This window comes from Nesoenas mayeri (genome assembly GCF_963082525.1).
Source record: "Nesoenas mayeri genome assembly, chromosome: 6".
In the NCBI taxonomy this organism is placed as follows: Eukaryota; Metazoa; Chordata; class Aves; order Columbiformes; family Columbidae; genus Nesoenas; species Nesoenas mayeri.
The window spans coordinates 1,901,942-1,918,862 of NC_137545.1; the positions used below are offsets into that span (position 1 = coordinate 1,901,942).

The window sequence follows — 16,921 nt, forward strand, 5'->3', positions numbered from 1 at the left end:
ATTACTGCCTTTCTGGTAAAGCTATTATAAAATGGATGTTTGCAGATTTCCAGGGCAGCTGGTTGGGTTGCTTCACAGAGGAAATCAATTTGACAAACAAATTGCAGCTATTTTAGAACACTTTCTAATTTCAACTTATTCCTGAAGCATGCCTTGGGCTATTTTATATCCTCAAAAAGGGGCTTTGAAACCACAGGTTAGTCTTTTAACGTTTTGTTTTGTTTTTCCTCCGGGCTCCTTGAAGCAAGAGGCTCTGAAGACCCAGTTGCCACTTACAGGCATTAAAAACTATTGTCAGACAGGCTCTGTGCAAGATGTGAAATTTAACAAGGAAAAGTGTAGAGTCCTGCATCTGGGCAGGAACAACCCCAGGTTCCAGTATCGGTTGGGAAATTACATATTAGAGAGCAGTGTAGGGGAAAGGGACCTGGGGATCCTGGTGGACAACAGGATGACCATGAGCCAGCACTGTGCCCTTGTGGCCAGGAAGGCCAATGGCATCCTGGGATGTATTAGAAGGGGGGTGGTTAGTAGATCGAGAGAGGTCCTCCTTCCCCTCTACTCTGCCCTGGTGAGACCCCATCTGGAATATTGTGTCCAGTTCTGGGCCCCTCAGTTCAAGAAGGACAAGGAACTGCTGGAGAGGGTCCAGCGTAGGGCAACCAAGATGATTAAGGGAGTGGAGCATCTCCCTTATGAGGAAAGGCTGAGGGAGCTGGGTCTCTTTAGTTTGGAGAAGAGGAGACTGAGGGGTGACCTTATTAATGTTTATAAATATATTAAAGGTGAGTGCCACGAGGATGGAGCCAGGCTCTTCTCGTTGGCAAACAATGATAGGACAAGGGGCAATGGGATCAAGCTGGAACACAAGAGGTTCCACTTAAATTTGAGAAAAAACTTCTTCTCAGTAAGGGTAACAGAGCACTGGAACAGGCTGCCCAGGGGGGTTGTGGAGTCTCCTTCTCTGGAGACATTCAAGACCCACCTGGACATGTTCCTGTGCAACCTCACTTAGGCGTTCCTGCTCCAGCAGGGGGATTGGACTAGATGATCTTTTGAGGTCCCTTCCAATCCAGAACATACTGTGATACTGTGATACTGTGCGCTGGTATAAAAGCAGTGAGAAGTAGGTTCTGACCCTGTTTCAACATGCAAGTGTGAGAACCGATGCACCAACTGCTGGTTTTAACTGGGCGGGGGACGGCTGGTCCGCCTCAGCGGGGCCAGGCAAGGCGGCGGCTCCCAGCACGGCGGGAAGGGGAAGCACAGGAGCGCGTCCCGTCTCTCCGGCTCGCACGAAGGCGCCGGGCGAGGCGGCGGCCCGGCCAAGGGGCACCTGCCGCTCCCGCCCCGGCAGCGCCGCCGCCACCCCCGTCCCCTTCCCGGGGCAAGGGCAGCCGGGCGGGGGCGCTCCCGGGTCGGAGGGCGCCCCACCAATCGGCGCGCAGAAGGCTCGCCGCGTCGGGCGCGGATTGGCTCCCCGCGGCCAAAGTGGGCGGGGCCGTGCGGGAGCCGCCGGGGGAGCCACATCTCAGCGGGCTGCGCGTTTCAAACGCGGGCTGCGCGAGCGTGGCGGTTGGCGGGCGCGAGCGAGCGGCGGCCGTTTGCGGCGACCGTTGGGCCCTCTGAGAGGCTTCCTGGGAGTCCGGCGGGAAGGGGTGAGTGTGCCCGGGCTGGGCTCCCGGCCTCGGCCGCCGCACAGCGCGGGTGGATCCGCTGGGGTGCGTGTGGAGAGCGCCCTGCTGCCACCCGGTGTCGGAGCTCGGCGGTCCCCGAGGCGCGGGAGGGGCTGTGAGGAGAGCTGAGGCAGAGCGCGGGCTCTCGGTGCGGCAGCCCCGGGAGCGGGGGAGCGCGGCGGCCGACGGAGCGATTCGTGGCTTTCAGCCCTGTCCCAGGGACTTGGTCATGAGGGGAAGACGGAGAAATAAACTTAACAGCAGAGTCTAAGCGGCGTTCTTTATTGTATCAGCGCTGGGGAGCTCTGGGGATCACCCTCCACAAGTGCTCCAAAGACTGGATGCTCTTCTGTTGCTTTTATTCACATAATTATTACAATTATACATTACAATTTTTGGAAATTTTGACATACAATACACCTATACTAGAGAAATAATTGTTATATATTTGTTATAGCTGTTATAATTGTTTAGTTTCTTACTTATATCTATTAATTATTAGTTAAATATAAACTAAGCACTCTGCTTCTAAACAACGTTTTATTTCTGTCTCCCTCTTGTCATGCAGAAGGATCTAAAGCTTGAAAAATATCCCCTGGTTTTGCAGGTGGTCAGAAAGAACTGATCATGTCAATTGGCTAATGATGGGTATGTCTTTTGTAACTTCTAGTACAGATGTATGTCAAAATTTTCAAAAACTACAATGCATACGTAATAATTATTTGAATATAAGCAACACAAGGGCATCTAGTCTTTGGAGCACTTATGGAGGGTGATCCCCAGATCATCTTAGCTTGAACTTGACTTTTCTGAAAATAGTGAAACGAAGTGACTTTTTGCCCAGTTAAAGGTAGTTTGGTGGGAAGTTTGCAAATTACTGTGCTATCCCTTCTTCTAATGTCTGTTATTTAGGGTGTAATGTGTAACAACACAAGGATCACTTAATTTTGGAAGTAATTAACTTATTAGCATTTTCTTTTTGGAATGAGAATTGCCCTGTTTTGTGGCTAATTGGATTTGAAATTGGAACTCATTCTCCTCAATAGATTATGTGTCTGTTTGTGGGTTTGTGCCTGCTATGAATATATGTCTTTATTATTGATGGTACCAAGCCAAAAAGAGGAGAGTGGTGTCTTATTAGAGGGACAAAGCTAATTCAGCATGGCAGAAGTTCTTCTTGATAGTTAATCTTAAAGAATAATGATATAAAATGAAAGCTGACATAATAAATTTGATAGAAGTAAACTCATAATCAGTTGTCTAATATCAATAAATCATCTGGTGCTGGAGTCGTGCAGTAACAAGATAACGTTAACTGTTAAACTGTATTTAGCGAGTACAGCTCTAAGGAGAGTCATGCAAAATTTCAGACATTTGAATCAGTCTCTTAAATGACAAGCTGCAAAAGAAATGCATACGTGTTACAAACAAGGTGATTTAGAGACTTGTTAGATTGTATTGTAACACCTTTAGCGTTTTTTAAGAAGTTATTTCATGCTCATCAAATGCTACTTGGAAAATATTCTTAAACTGTGTAACTTTTTCTTTTTTTCCTGCTAAAGCATGTAATCATTATCGAAATCCCAAATAGTTCCAATATGAATATGCACGTTCCAAGAACTGGTATTTGAACAAGGTTTGATGAATTATATTTGAATCGTAACTAGTTTGAGTGCCCTCCCAGAAGGTTCTCTTAGTACATTTCTGTCATTTGAAAACTAAAAGTGTATTTCTGTAAATTTGTTAACTGTATCTGAACTCTAATTTGACTTGTGATTTTGTTTTTCCCTCTTCACTTAGAATAAAGTGTCAATTAAGACTTCTGTTAACCTTCAGTAATGTTTTTCTGCTTTGCTTTTGCATTTCACCTGAAGGGATGCTTCAGGCCTATACACGTGAATGCCAAAACCCAGTAGTTTTACTGCCTTTTTTTTAACAGTAGTAGAAATAATGTGAGCGGGTGTATCTTTGTAATGTGCTGTTCTACTAGTTTAAGGTAATTTAATCAGGATTACTACGTCATTTTGTTCTAAGTGATCTGAACTTGCAAGGAGGATGTTGTCCATTCATGCTGCTTTCTGACAGTCTAGGATTAACATTTAACTTAGAGAAGCTATGAGTGACTTTAATAAGAAATGTGAAACTTCCCACTGGAAATAACCTGTTTTATTCCCCCTGCGTTTGGCTATTCCTGCTGGGTTGCAGACAGTAAACAAGAGGGTTGATCAATTTTTCCTTTCAGATTTTATTTTTACAGTGATTAAATGTGTTGTTTTGTGGTCACTACTGAAACAAAATCAAGGCTCTTCTATTCTGATAGACCTGAACTCTAATATTTGTATAGTTTCCTGCGCTGTAATTATGGAATTTCCAAAACTCTTAATTATTTTGCTTTAACAGGTGACTCGGAGAAGAGAGAGACCTGACTATGTCGAGGAGAAAGTTGGAGAATAAAAGCCTTTCTGGCTTATTAGCTACATCTCTGCAGACACAAATCAGGACAGACAATTTCCACAGTTTTTATATGCTTGAATCAAAAGAGCTAGGAAGGTAAGATTATTCCTATTTATTTTATTTGAATAAGAGGAATTGCTGCTGCAAGAGAATTCGTTGTGCAGTCATAGACCTTTTCCAGCAAACGTTTATGGTCGGGAATGAAGAGATTTAACCTGTTCTCATGGACGTGTAGATGTTCTTTTTCTTCCATTTCCCCTGCCTAGTTGCACATCACGTTACAGGTACATAAACTAAATAAGAGATGACATAGGGTAATATGAATGGGGGGTTTGAGTTGGTTGGTTGGTTTTTTGAAGTCTAGGAAACAAAAGCCTTTTTCTCTCTCCCTCACACCCTCAAGCAGTGAGTGTAAGTTTCTAACCACCTGCTGTTTCAGGGTAGTTTTGCAGCTTGCTTCACTTGTGTTTGCAACAGTAAAATAGGAAATAAAAGACAAAAGCCCCCTTGGTATTTCTGATTCTGCTTCAGACATCTGAGTTAATGCTTTTTGAAATAATTGTGTGTGTCTCACAGTTGTGCCTTGCTGGGCTACAGAGCGATCCTGCGCACCTGTAACTTGTTTTGTCAGCAAAGATGCTCTTCTGCATATGATTTTGTAAGCTCTTTAGCTTTCACTGTTCTCTGCGTATCTTTTTGTTGTTTTTCCCTAGCATGTGCTGTATCTGGTACCCTTTTACCAAAGCAAAGCGCACCTTGAGGCTCATAACTTTCCTCTTTCCTCACCCCTCTGTCAGAGCTAGTTTTGAATTCTAGGCTCTACAGAAGCAGTTTATATACACCATCATCTAAAACTCCAGTATTTTTAACACACTTGATTTTCACATTACACATACTTGTGAGATGATGTCTAAAGCAAACAAAAGTATAGCTTTTATGTGGATTCCAGAGGAGTTTTTAATACTTCCTGCACATGCAAAACCAGGCATAACAAAAGAAGTGCCAAAAAGCAAATAAGCCGAAGCAGAGTAGTATGTTTTCTGAACATACTTTGACTTTTCCTGGCCTCACAGTACGTGTATGCATTTTTAAATGTTTTTCAAAAATGTTTACAACACTGAAATACCTATCTCTGTAGTTTCCCTAAAAGTTTTAATATACTTGTGATTTTCTTCTTCATGTTATTTAGTAAATAGTTCTGTTGCTCTTCTCTGCTTAAGCTTCCCAAGTCCCATTTGTTCTTCACACACCCTGATCTTTTAGGTCCTTTGGTATTTAAGACAGTGACTCAGGAGGGAGTCAGGTTCTGTTTCGTGGGTTAAGCAGTTTTGTCCCCAGTGTGTGGATGGCTTGGCTTTTTTTGATGTAGTTGAATTTCTGCGCTTTATAACGTGGGATATGAAAACAACCTGAAATCGGTTTTTATCTGATAAAACTGGGCTGTAAAATGTGATGGTTAAGCAGTTGCTTTGCAGGCAACAAGGCCTGGGAACCACTTTGCTTGCTTCCGTGCAACACTTCAGATCTGGGAAAATTCCACTGCTCTAAACGGATTTTTTAAAATCTTAATAATTTTGTCTTAATTGGCACACTACAAATACAGTATAAACAAGCGGAAATTCTTACATCATCAATCTGGAGACAGTGCTGACCATTCAAAGCTGTTATACTCACAGCAACTAGAAGGAAGATGTGCAAAAACTACAGGGGAAGATCTTGCTGTTCTCGTGAAACTCCACCAGTTCCTCTTTCTTAATTTTAGAAAACTTTTTTGGTTGACAGAGTGATGTGATGTTAAAATGAGAACATTAGCTGGGGGAGAGTATCTGAAACTTTTGTATATTATGAAATTCAGCTCAATGACTTCAAATACTCTGCAATAATAAGCTGATTTAACAACTGGGAAAGGACTCAGACTTTTTGGGCTTACAAGGAGTTGCTAAAATGAAGAGTGTGCATTATCAGATTGCATCTAATGTTTACCTCTTAAATTAGCTTTTCTTCTGAGTTTTGTACTCTTACCTTTCTAAATTTAGCACTTAAAAAAAAGGACATAGAAATCCTACAACTAATTTACTGTCAAAGTAACTGATGACTGAGAGGCTGTTTTTTTAAATTTATTTCTAAATAAGGAGCAGCAGTTTGCTTAAAGATCAACTTTACATGTTTTGTGATTGTCGAATTTGTACAAACTGTATCTAACATGGCTATTTGCAAATGGAAATCTGATTTTTTGTGAGATGCTCATACCTTTTTTGATGAAATACCAAAGTCTAGATTTTTTTTAAAAGCCTCAGATGTGCCTTTTTTTTTTTCAGAGAGAGAGAGATGGGATTTTTGCACAACAGAAAAGGCAAAGCCTGCAGGGCAACATAACCTTTTCTAGTGAAGAAGCTAATTGAGTAGAGAAAGTGCAGGACAGATAACTCATACTGAGCTTCAACAGCTTGTTCCTAGTATGCTGTGGTAACAAAAAAGGTGTTTTTCCGATAGACATAAGTGTAGCTCTTGTTCTTTGTACACAGTTTTAGAACTGCTTGTAGAACTTTATCCAATTTATTTTAGCTCGTCGAGTTTTTGGTTTGACTTTTGAAATAAAGTTTCTTGTATCATTTGAAAACACTTTGCAAGCATGCAAAGTGCATTTCTGGGAATGCAAAGCTTTGTTCTTTTCTGGAGTTTATAACTTGGCTTAAAAGAAAGGATTTTTTTTTTTGTCCTCTAATTTTTTAAAAGGTCAGCTCGGTCATTTAACTAGAATATGTGGTTTTCTTTGAAAAACATTTCTTTGCCAAAATACATCTTTGTTTCCGTACCTAAAAAATTGACTAGGAAATAAAGCAGCACACTGTCGAACTGCAATGGAGAAAGAGAATGCTGAGGAGGTGGTGTTTTCTTGTTGAGATGTTTATAAACATTTTGCAGATACCTGGTTGGTTTGGGGGGACGGAGGGGTCGTGTGTTTATTGTGTGGGGTGTTTTTGTTTGGGGTTTTTTGTTTGGTTTGTTTGGGTTTGGTTTTGTTGTTGTTCTTTTAGCAGTACCACATGATTTGTGGAGCAGAATTATTTTGATGACACTCAAATTTTCTCCTCAAAGCTTCATCTAGCTTAGTATCATTTCTCTTACATGGGCTGAAAGTGAACATTCAGGGAATAGTGCAAGAACAGGCCAAGTGTAGGTTTCCCCTGATAATTTTTTTCTTCATTTCCAATTATTTGCCATGCCTTTTTATTTCCAATGTCAATTTACATCGTTCTTATGTTTTGGGTCTTTAATGTTTTTTTATTTTGCAGAGGAAGATGTGCTGTGGTTAGAAAATGTGTAGCTAAATCCACAGGCCAAGAGTTTGCAGCTAAATTTTTAAAGAAAAGAAGAAGAGGTCAAGACTGCAAAGCAGAGATTCTTCATGAAATTGCCGTGCTTGAATTAATGAAATCTAATCCTCGCATAGTTAATCTCCATGAAGTCTATGAAACAGCAAATGAAATCATCTTAGTCTTGGAATAGTAAGTATGCCTTCATCAGATGCTCTACATTTGTAGCTACAAATCTGTCAGTATACTGATTTGTTTGCATGAGTTGCTTGAACACCCAGAAGATCTACAACAGTACACTACCTACATTATGCTACTATTGTATTATTATAAACTTTATAAGCTCTTAGGGACTTTTTTGGGTGTGATTTATTTTCATGGAAATGCAAGAGTTGAAACAACTGTTGTTCATTTGAATCTGTTTTGTTACATCTACAGCTAATAAGTTATGTCAAACAATATGAAATGAGGCATCAAACAAAATACACCAAAACCTATAGTAGTTCTGTGCTCAAAATTTAAAAAAATGGACTGAAATATTTTTTTGACAAAAAGCTATAAAAAAATTTAAAGAGATTCTTTTTTTTTCTCAGTTTCATAGACAACTTCACTCAATTTCAAATTAAAATAATTTTTATGCCTTTAAATACTATCTCAAGAGGGTAATTTTGAATAAGATTTGCCTGCTTAATTTAGGCAGATTTTCTTCTGCTAGTTGGATTTTTTGTAAAACAGCTCTGATCAGCTTTCAAGTCAGCCTAACCTAAAGGAAAACCTGAATATAAACTCTAGAGTGTAATTTTTTAATGAATGTAAAGAATCTTTCATGCAAGCTGACCAGAGAGAATATCCTTGAATCTCCCAAAAAGTGCATAGTGCTTTGATGCATCTCAATTCATAACCAAAATCAAAATATCCACTGATGCCAGTTACACAGATTTCAGAGAAGCTGGGCACGTGCATCTTCTATGACCTTCAGCCACTGCTTGTGTCACGGTTTTAGGCAAGGCAGCAATAAGCCGTGGCAGACGCTCCCTGTTATCCCCTTGACCTCCTGCCACCCCTTTCCTTTAGATCGGAAAGATGATAAGAAAGATAAGGGGAAAGGAAGAGAGAGTTAGACTTCAAGTTGGAGAGTTCTAAGGGGTTTTACTAATGCTACTAATAAATAGAGAACATATATACAAAATATACAAAACCAGTCTCAAGTGCTGGATGTGGCGTTGGCGTCACTCAGCAGCAGAGCTGGGTGTGTGGAGCTGGCGGCTCCAGCAGCTGCAGCTCAGGCCCTGGAAGTCACGGGCGGGACTGCACAGCAAAGCGGAACCTGGGTGCAGGATGCAGGGCCTGAGGCCTGGGGATCGCAGACAGACAGACAGAGCCATAGGCGAAGAGAGAGTGACCCTGTGATCACCCTCTTATGTAGGGGGTATGATGATTACGGCATGGAATACTTCCGTTGGTCAGTTCTAGTCACCTGTTGCATCCACCCCTCCTCAAACACACCCCTCTCACAACGGAACGTGGAAAAACTTACTATGGTACCCAAGAAAGACTGGTAATAAATGTAAACACGAGCTTCTTCGGCATTCCATTGGTCTCTTATCAGCACCGAGTGCAGCATCCTAGGAAAAATATGCAGGCTAAACCTCAGAGAAGTACAGCCACCTAGAAGAACTGAGCTGAAAGAAAAATCACTAAAAGAGAACCAGTCTTGTTTTTAACAACACCAGGACAGCTTGACACTTTTGATGACTGAAAACTCACAATTCATGTGTGGGTTCTGAACTCCTAAATGTATTGGTTTTATTGTTTTAAAACTGTTTGGCTTTGGAGTTATTTCTTCCAAAATTCCCATGTCTTTTTAGAGGCCCTTGTGGCTTCTCATAAGCTCTGGAAACAAGTCTGATTTGGAAATCTAATTTGAATTGTCTGTCATGTTTGTTGTACGTGTGTTTGGAATGTGAGGAACAAAAATGCAGTTTGTGAAATTGATTTGGGAAGTCTTTGTCTCCCTTTCTCAGTTGCTGCTGAACTATAGACTCCTATTTTTTTCTAATGATGAAATTCAGGCTTGCTAATCTGTAATTCTGAGTGAGCTCTTAAGGATAGAGGGAGAAACTTCAGGCAGTTTAGAGCAGGTTAAATAATGATTTCAAACCCATCATGAAACAGCTGACACTGCAGCAAAGCGCAGAAGTATAACTAATAAACCACATGCAACGCGGTTATTTCCATGCTTCCTTTATGCTGTACTAATAGTAGGGGTTTCTGTAAGTAAACAGGAAGACATATTTGAGATGCTGTGTGTAAACATGAAGCTTGTCCATCTCTGTTAGTGTGGAAATTACAGATTTCAAAGCGTCAGATCTGAGTCCTTGTATTTCTGAGTGTTCTGTGTGTCTGGCAGACATTGCTCGCTAACTGATTAGGCAACTGGATATTTAATTAGCAGTAGCATGCTAGATTTTCTTCCTGGTACCTCTCTGATAGGAATATCAGATTTTCAGTCTTCCATCAGAATGGCAGGACCTTGGGTGGCAAGTAGGCACTTTCCTCCCTCTCCAGAAATATTCTTCAGCACCTCCAGCCGTTCATTGCATTGTGGTTCTTAGATTTACATTTACACCACAGCCACATTGTGTCTTTTGCCTTTTCTAATGTTTATGTGCTGTGTATTTGCATGTGTGTTTAAAAAAATAACAATATTCCCAGCCTCTCTGATAATATGAATATGATAATTGAATATATATTGTATAAATAGGTACTATGTATAATCTTTTTTCTCACTTAAGCTTGAAAATTCAAACTTACTATGTAAGTGTTCTTGAATGTGTTTCAGTGCTGCTGGAGGAGAAATATTTGACTTATGTGTCCCAGATCTGGATGACAGAATTGGTGAAAGGGATATTGTAAGACTTATAAGACAAATACTTGAAGGACTTTGCTGCCTGCATGAAAACAATATTGTTCATCTTGATTTAAAGGTGAGGCTGCAGCACACCTTTTATTTTAGTACTTTATCTTCCATTTAATATCATGTTAATCACAGTAATTTGTCAAATACATAACGAAGATGAAGAGAAAATGAGTGTGTTAGAGATGAAATGATTTTTTAAAAAATTAGCAATAGGTATTACATAATAGAAAGTGAAATGCCTTTCTGTACGTTTGTGTTTTTTTCAGCTTATACTTGATTAATTGAGAATTAAATCTTTTCTATTCTAGCCTCAAAATATTTTGCTGAGCAGTGTCAATCCTCTTGGTGATGTAAAAATTGTAGATTTTGGTATGTCTCGGAAGCTTGAGAGTTCTAGTGAACTGCGGCAGATCATGGGAACAACAGAGTATCTAGGTAAGGAAGAGTTGCTTCACAATGTCTGTGGTTTTGGGAAAAGAGGAATGGTTCATGTAATGTGCTTATTAACTTGTCAGTCATTACTGGAGAAAGAACAGCAGGACAAGGCACCAAATATATGCGCCCCAAAAAATCCCAAATTATATTGATAAGTGCACCTCTAATTTCATGCTATAGTATTTGTTGTGATGCACACTGTTAAATCGGCGCAAATTGGCTGTTTAAATTCTTTTGATTAGAGCTGAAGTACAGCATTAAGAATTGGAAATGCTGTTTAGAATGATGATTTAAAGAGATTAAAATATTCCTTGGGAAGGGAAAGCTTGCCATAAACACTTGGCCCTCCCTGGGGGGCAGATTTCCCTAATGATCTGCCTACACCCCATTTGAAGAGCACTTGAGCCTGTAGTGAATAACTCCCTGTCTAGCATATGTTAACAGCCACTCATCTGAAAATTGGCTTGGTCATCTGGCTTTGCTTTATGCATTCCCCTTAAAAAGCTGTGTACTTGAAAACCTCTTAGAAGAATCTTTTGTGTGATCCATCTGATCAGAAATTATCTTGGGACTTGGATAGAATAGACTTCAGGATGTATGCTGCCATTTTAGTGTGAACCAGTTGAGCATCGGTGTGTCTAATCAAACAGAAGCAACTTTTTCACCTTTGGGGCTTGAAAATAATAAACTCGATTATTGAAACTGCGTGTTTAGTCTCATAATAATGGTTGGCAAAAAAACCCACCGGAAATGTAGTGTCTGATTCAAGGTCAATAAGCAAGTGTTTTTCTTCTCCCTGTCTCTTTCTCTAGCTCCAGAAATCTTAAACTACGATCCTATTACCACAGCTACAGATATGTGGTAGGTCATATGTTTTAATTTAATGTATGGAGGTAGGCGTGACCATTTATCGACTTAGGGGCCAGATCCGGATTCTGATGCAGTTTTATCCGGCTTCCAAGAATGCCCTTCTATTCACCAACTAAAAGAAGGAGAGTTGGGAGGGGAAGGAGTGCTCGGGATATAACCTGGCACTTACTGGGATTACTGCATATGTTTTATCTATATATACACACACGGGGGGTTTCAGAAAGATGGACCCAATTTCAAAGCAGTATTATTGATCAGTTGGGGCCATCTTTTTGAAACACTCTGTATATATAAGTAAGCCATTTTCATAAAATTCCTTTAGTGAGGTACATACGTGACTTTCCTTGTGTGTGCATGTGTATGCATGCTTGAAGCACATAAAAGTGAGCTCTCCCATGATGTTTCTAGTTCTCTGAGTGTGGCATACGTCAGGAAGTTTGATCTGCAGCATGATAAATATGAGGGGTATTCTAGTAGGGTCATACATTGTGTTCTTATTTCAGGAACATAGGCGTTATTTCATACATGCTGCTGACACAAGAATCTCCATTTGTGGGAGCTGATAATCAGGAAACTTACCTTAACATATCTCAAGTTAACGTGGATTATTCAGAAGAAACATTTTCATCAGTTTCACTGCCTGCCAAAGACTTCATTCAAAAACTTCTCATCAAAAATCCAGAGTAAGTAACAAACTCTTATGGGCAACAATCTTATCTCTTACGTTTGTGGAGCACCTAGAAAAAGTGCATGTTAATTTGGGAGCTTAAAACCAGTGATACGGTCAGTCAGATATTTCACAATGCACTGGTATTATCAGCTGGATATTTCAAATTGTGGATTTCTGCTTTTCCATAATGTATGGAAAGGAACTTGGTTCACTGTCTGGGTATCTTTGTATTGTGCTTTGAGTTTTCTATTTTCTATTTCTTTATATTTTCATTCAGCGGATAGATTGTGAACAAATCTGATTAAATATATTCTGGAAAGGTCACATTCTTGTCTATAATTCAACCTTTTAGTGCTCAAGTTGGAGAGATAAAGTGCAGTCTTTTTGATGCAGTGCTTTCTTGTTTCTTGACTTACCTTTAATGTATCATTCTATATGAATACATTTTATATAAAAATTTGGCAATCTTGTGACTAGCACATGTTCTTCAGAAATATATAGTATTTTGCCGTGTGTTCAGCCTTTTAAAAAAATGTTCTCAACCAAAAGTACAACCTTTTTGTTTGTCAGGTACATTTCCGTAACTGCTTTCTTTGGGAGTTCAGGCTCTAATCAAGGCGTCTCAAAGTAGCTGAACTTTGAGAAGATAGCCTTTGAGAGTGGGAGAGTTACAGACATTAACTGTGTCTGCTCTTGCTGTAATAGCATTAAATCTGGGCATTTTTTTAACCGTTTTACCAGCAAATATCGTCATTTATGGTGACACAGAAGTCTCTGTGTTCTTCGGAGAGCCTGCAGCAAGCAGGAGTGTCCCTGTTTGGCTGAGAAAGGGGAGGGACGATGGGGCATGATGTCCATGAAGTGCCTACTCTGATGAAATAAGGACTCCATATAAACTCATGTCTGAACAGGGTTTATCACCATCTGGAATAACTCGTAAAGCCCACACTATCACGCAGGAAGTAACCATGAATAGCCTGCTTTGATAAACGTTGGTGCTTGATATTCTGTCACAGTTACCACTCTACTTGATTTTTTGCTTCTGGGCATCTCAGTGTCTGCATTAGAACCTCAGTAACCTTTTTTTCTTTTCCTATTCCAATTTTTGATGACTTCTTTGAATCTTCAGAGGAAAAATCTGGCCTCAGGTAGTCAAGTCTGTAGGGTCAGAGTTCTCTGACCAAAAAATATTCATGTGTTCTGGTAGAGTTAAGGACAAATAGGGCGCTCTGTTGCATTTATTGCAAGTTCTCTGGAATTTAACATGGCGAGAACTGTAGTAGCATTTCTCTGAGTTATCCAAAGGAGCGATTTTGTGAGTCTGTGGTCTCTTTGGTAGTAAATACATTTTGCAAGAGTCTACGGCAGTTTTTGGTGACTTGGAAGAGTAACAGACTACAAAATATCTGATAGAGTTGATGACATCATGTTATTTGGCCCTCCTTGAAAACCGGATGACTAAATATTCATTAACCTACATATTTACAATGGTCTCTGTAACACATTAGGACTTCAAAAGTATAAGAATATACATATATATACATATACACATGTATACAAATATACATACACACGCAGCATGTTGAAAACGTTCCAAGGGACTGTGAATACTGGCTGAGAAGTGCCCGTTCCTTGTTGTGAGGAAAAGCTTTCCAGTCCTGACACCCGGTGGTAGGAGAAGCTGCCCACTGCAATTCACATGCATTTTGTCAATCCTTAACTATGGTGGGGTCTAATGTGCTTTTTAGCAGCAGTGGTAGGGGTGGGAAAACAGCAATATTAACCTTTTGGTGTCAATTCTGCTTAAGATTTCTTAGCATGTGTCAGAGCTATTGGAATTATGTTTTCAGTATTTCTGAAGTTAACTGAGGCACCTTTACTGTTTTCTCTTTCAAAGGGAAAGACCCACAGCAGAGGCCTGTCTTTCTCATTCATGGTTGCAGCAAGAGGAGTTCATCCTCTTGTCCAGCCCTGAGGAAACTTGTGGCTTTTCTCTGATGCCAGGACACGCAATGAAATTCTCAGAAGAGCGGAATGTAAAATCCAGTTGTAATGGTACCTGTAGCAACAAGGAAGACAAAGAAAACATTCCAGAGGACAGCAGTACGGTCTCCAAACGTTTCCGTTTCGATGATTCATTGCAGTATCCCCAAGACTTCACGACAGACTTCATATGTTAATACGTAATACAGACTTTTATCAAAAGAATTTAGCATAATCTGTTCCCGTGGCAAATGCAAGGTTATGGCTTGCCAATTCGTGCAGCGTTGGCATATGGGAAATGCACTTTGATCTTTTTATGCTGGTGCTTCCTTGTCTGTCCATTGCTGGCAATGGATTGAACTCCTGAGAAATCGGGGTTGTTGCACCAATAAAATGAATTATTTTTTTTAAGAAGATATAATTAAATATTTTTGCACTTTTCAAGTTTTAGTCCAAAAATGATGTCAGAGTGAACAAATTCAATCCTGAAAATGAGTTTGTTTAAACTCAAGCTTTGCCAAACAGTGGTTGAATACATGCACATTTGTATGACTAGCCTTATTGAGGAATTGGTCTAAGCAGGGAAACTGGGCTTATTTGTGAGCATTCTCGTAGCTTTAAATGGAAGCTGAAGTTGGTGTGGTTTGGGAATAGGATACATCGGTTGGGTCCATTTGGAGGACTGGTTTCTCTCAAGGATCACTGGTAGCTGAGGAAGTGTTTGCGCCTTATGGACCTGGTCCACTTGAGCTTTATAAGGCATAGTGTGTGTGTTTTTCCTGTGTTGGATCTCTGGAATGCTTCAATAGAAAACGGCCTTGCATTAGTGGTCCTTTCGTACCAGTCAGTTAGATTTGAGGAGGATGAGGGTCCCATGCTGATGTGAATATTTGATACACTCATTAGTTTGCTTTCATCAAGCCTCTGAAATAATATTGTCTACTTGTATTGACCTATTCCTCATCTTAAAAATGATAATTAAAAACAAAACAAAACCCACCACCACACAAAAAATCCCAAACCACAAAGCCTCTTTAAAGTAATAACTGAATAAACTGAAAATAGAGCCATTTTTGCCAGTGCAGCTGCAATGAAAAGCTTTTCATTATGCCCCTCAATGTAGCAGTGCAGTGCATCTGTCAGTTATTGCTATAGATAATGACTTGGCTTCCTGCCCACTTGGAGAAATGGACTGCAGCATCAAAAGACAAACTACCTAATAATTATTTTAAGCCTTTAAATTTCTTTTGGTTAATAGGCTTGTTATTTTTTTAAGTTATATCCCTTCAACTTCCTGTTTCTAGGCTCTGAGGAAATAATGCCTATGTCAAGTTTTGACTTGGAGCAACTACCAGTCATGCCTTAACAACCTGAAACTCGTACTGACAAGGTAAAATCCTCATTGTAACACTGAGGCTGGAGCTCAGCGTGTGTAGGGAATGTGTTAAAACTCTTATAAATGTTTTGGAAGTAAATGGCACTTTAAAATACTTCTGGGGTTTTCCACTCTTAAGACTTAATCGTCTTTGATTTGGATTTGATTTGGTTTGTATAATAAAGTATCATAATCTAATAATATTTTTGGAGTGTGCCTGTGGACTTGTCAATTGCAGATTGAAGTTTTGGAACAACCTGTGATTGAGAGGTGAATATAATGAGTGCTAAAAGGTTGTATTTTATTTTTCTTTGTGCAAGGAAGGCACAAGTGTTTTTACAAATAAATTTCAATAGAAGGTAACACCAGAATGCTGGGGGAATTCAGAACTCTTGTCTCTGTTTCGGGTGACACTCATGTGGAGAAGTGAGCAGTTGACTGAGGTGTAAGGTCTGTAAGACTCTTTGAGCTCACATTTGTCAAGAGAAGTACAAGTTTTCCGAGACTTACTCTCATGTGAAATGAAGTAATGAATATATACTCAGATGCCTGGGTATAAATGAACCACATTGAGTCTCCTCTATGTGTTAATTTTCATGGAACTTTTTTCAGTGATACTGATATTGTATATAATGATAAAATGACTTTGGAGGCCGTTGTTGCATTGTGTTCAGGTACCTTCTACTCTCGCTTTTCAAAGTCATTGGCTTTTCCCAGTTGGAGTCTTTTCTAACCTCTTGTTTTTCTCTACCAGCATGGAGCCTCATTTGAAGTGGGTAAATTAAAAACACAAACTGTTTTGTCGATACTCAGAAGTTAAAGTTCACGTAAGATGAAGAAAATGTCAAAAAGCTCTAATGGAAAAAGGTAGAAAAGAATGTTTCTAAAATTATTAAATTTTAAAACTCTGCAAAAATGTTACTGAAATTACAACCGGGAAGCTTCGTACATTAGTATTTTTAACATATGGAAAATAAAGCCAAAAGCATATGCCAGCACTTTATGACAAAATTGTTATTTGTTAAGATTTTTATCATGGTATCTGATGTTTACATTTCATACTGCTTTTGAGGCTAACTTATCTTGAAATTTAAATAAATGAAAATTGGTCTTATCCAAGGAACTTTATTTGTACTTCATGGAAACTTCAAATATACGTTGAATGCGATTTTGTTTGGATCAATGCTTTTGATTTATTTAAAAATCTTATTGTGCATGCAT

At 39.6% G+C, this 16,921-nt stretch overlaps 1 protein-coding gene across 2 annotated transcripts; it reads left to right on the forward strand.

Moving 5' to 3' along the window:
- The first annotated feature begins 1,534 nt into the window (after positions 1–1,534).
- On the forward strand, positions 1,535–16,693 carry STK17B (serine/threonine kinase 17b). 2 transcript variants are annotated; one of them, XM_080346763.1, is made up of 10 exons: positions 1,535–1,658; positions 4,077–4,226; positions 7,427–7,639; positions 10,290–10,434; positions 10,676–10,802; positions 11,615–11,663; positions 12,176–12,355; positions 14,240–14,525; positions 15,630–15,715; positions 16,455–16,693. In XM_080346763.1, the coding sequence occupies exons 2-8, from the start codon at positions 4,105–4,107 to the stop codon at positions 14,520–14,522; spliced, it is 1,119 nt and encodes a 372-aa protein (XP_080202889.1). In that variant the 5' UTR covers positions 1,535–1,658; positions 4,077–4,104; the 3' UTR covers positions 14,523–14,525; positions 15,630–15,715; positions 16,455–16,693. The 2 variants fall into 2 exon arrangements, with proteins under 2 accessions (XP_080202889.1, XP_080202888.1); XM_080346762.1 differs by having other exon boundaries at positions 14,240–15,715.
- Positions 16,694–16,921: the final 228 nt, after the last annotated feature.

Excerpts from the sequence above, each read along its gene's own strand:
- STK17B (XM_080346762.1), top strand. The coding sequence starts at position 4,105 with ATGTCGAGGAGAAAGTTGGAGAATAAAAGCCTTTCTGGCTTATTAGCT. Across the intron at positions 10,803-11,614 it reads GGGAACAACAGAGTATCTAG|CTCCAGAAATCTTAAACTAC; the intron begins GTAAGGAAGAGT and ends CTCTTTCTCTAG. Across the intron at positions 11,664-12,175 it reads ACCACAGCTACAGATATGTG|GAACATAGGCGTTATTTCAT; the intron begins GTAGGTCATATG and ends TTCTTATTTCAG.